General features: G+C 52.2%; 1 protein-coding gene across 1 annotated transcript; it reads left to right on the forward strand.

Moving 5' to 3' along the window:
• Positions 1-511: 511 nt before the first annotated feature.
• On the forward strand, positions 512-825 carry GNI_159210 (putative transmembrane protein; the record flags this gene model as incomplete). Its single annotated transcript, XM_011136306.1, has 2 exons — positions 512-524; positions 629-825. 2 exons carry the CDS (start codon positions 512-514, stop codon positions 823-825), a joined length of 210 nt encoding a protein of 69 aa, XP_011134608.1.
• Between the last annotated feature and the right edge of the window lie 185 nt (positions 826-1010).

Genomic DNA, 1010 nt, shown 5'->3' on the forward strand with positions numbered 1-1010 from the left:
TCACCCCTAAGCCGACCACTAAGCCGACGCCTAGGCCGACGTTTAGTCCGACGACGTTCACTACGACATCGACAACATCGACGGGGAAAAAGAGTAAGTAAAAATGAGGCAAGTTGATATCTGCTTTTCAGTCCCAGTGGTTCCGGTTGCCGTAGGCGCTGCTGTTGCCGGCGTGGGCGCCGTGGTGGCCGCAGCCGCGACAGCTCGATACTTCCGATCTCCACCAGCCGAGATCCAGGCACAATTCTCAGCGGACGCAGACGACTTTGCGGATGAAGATCAACGTGAGCAAATGCAAATCTTCGACGAAGACGAGTTCGCCGACTAGTCGCCGATTAGTCACCGATTAGTCACCGACTAGTCACCGACTAGTCACCGACTAGTCACCGACTAGTATGTACAAGGGAAGAGGCGGTATTGGAAGGAGAGGCAGCACCCGTAATTCTCCAGAAAAGATTCCAGAAGGTGGCTTCCAATTTTTGATTTTGAGAAAATGTGTGCATCATGAAACATGGGTGGATCAAGTACGTGTGCGGGACGATATATTACAGCGGTGGGCCTGTCGTCAGGAGAGGATCTGCTATTTAGGGAGTGGTGAATCTGGGTTGTATTTCGCATGTGCTTTTAGGTAATGGAGTGTTACTGTTGTTACTTGCAGCCGCTGGCGTATTTGCGATAGGAGCCGTGACTTTGCTGATAACCAAGTCCTACATTCAGAAGGAAACCCGAGATGATTACGAGGACTTGCTCGTACAAGATGACTCAGCCGAGCCCCAAAGCACCTTGATGCAAGACTCAGTTATGGTTCATGACGTAGCGTTCTAACTTTCTTACCATACAAACTATTCACATAGCACGCACTCGCCCAGCCGACGATTCAACCGCTCGAATTCACCAGTGGTGGCGGTATGAATGCGGGGCTAGGTCTTCGATCAGGACTCCGACCAAGTCTCCGACCGGGTCTCAGACCGGGTATCCAACCGGGTCTCAGGACCGGGTATCCAACCGGG

This window comes from Gregarina niphandrodes (genome assembly GCF_000223845.1).
Source record: "Gregarina niphandrodes unplaced genomic scaffold scaffold00048, whole genome shotgun sequence".
NCBI lineage: Eukaryota > Apicomplexa > Conoidasida > Eugregarinorida > Gregarinidae > Gregarina > Gregarina niphandrodes.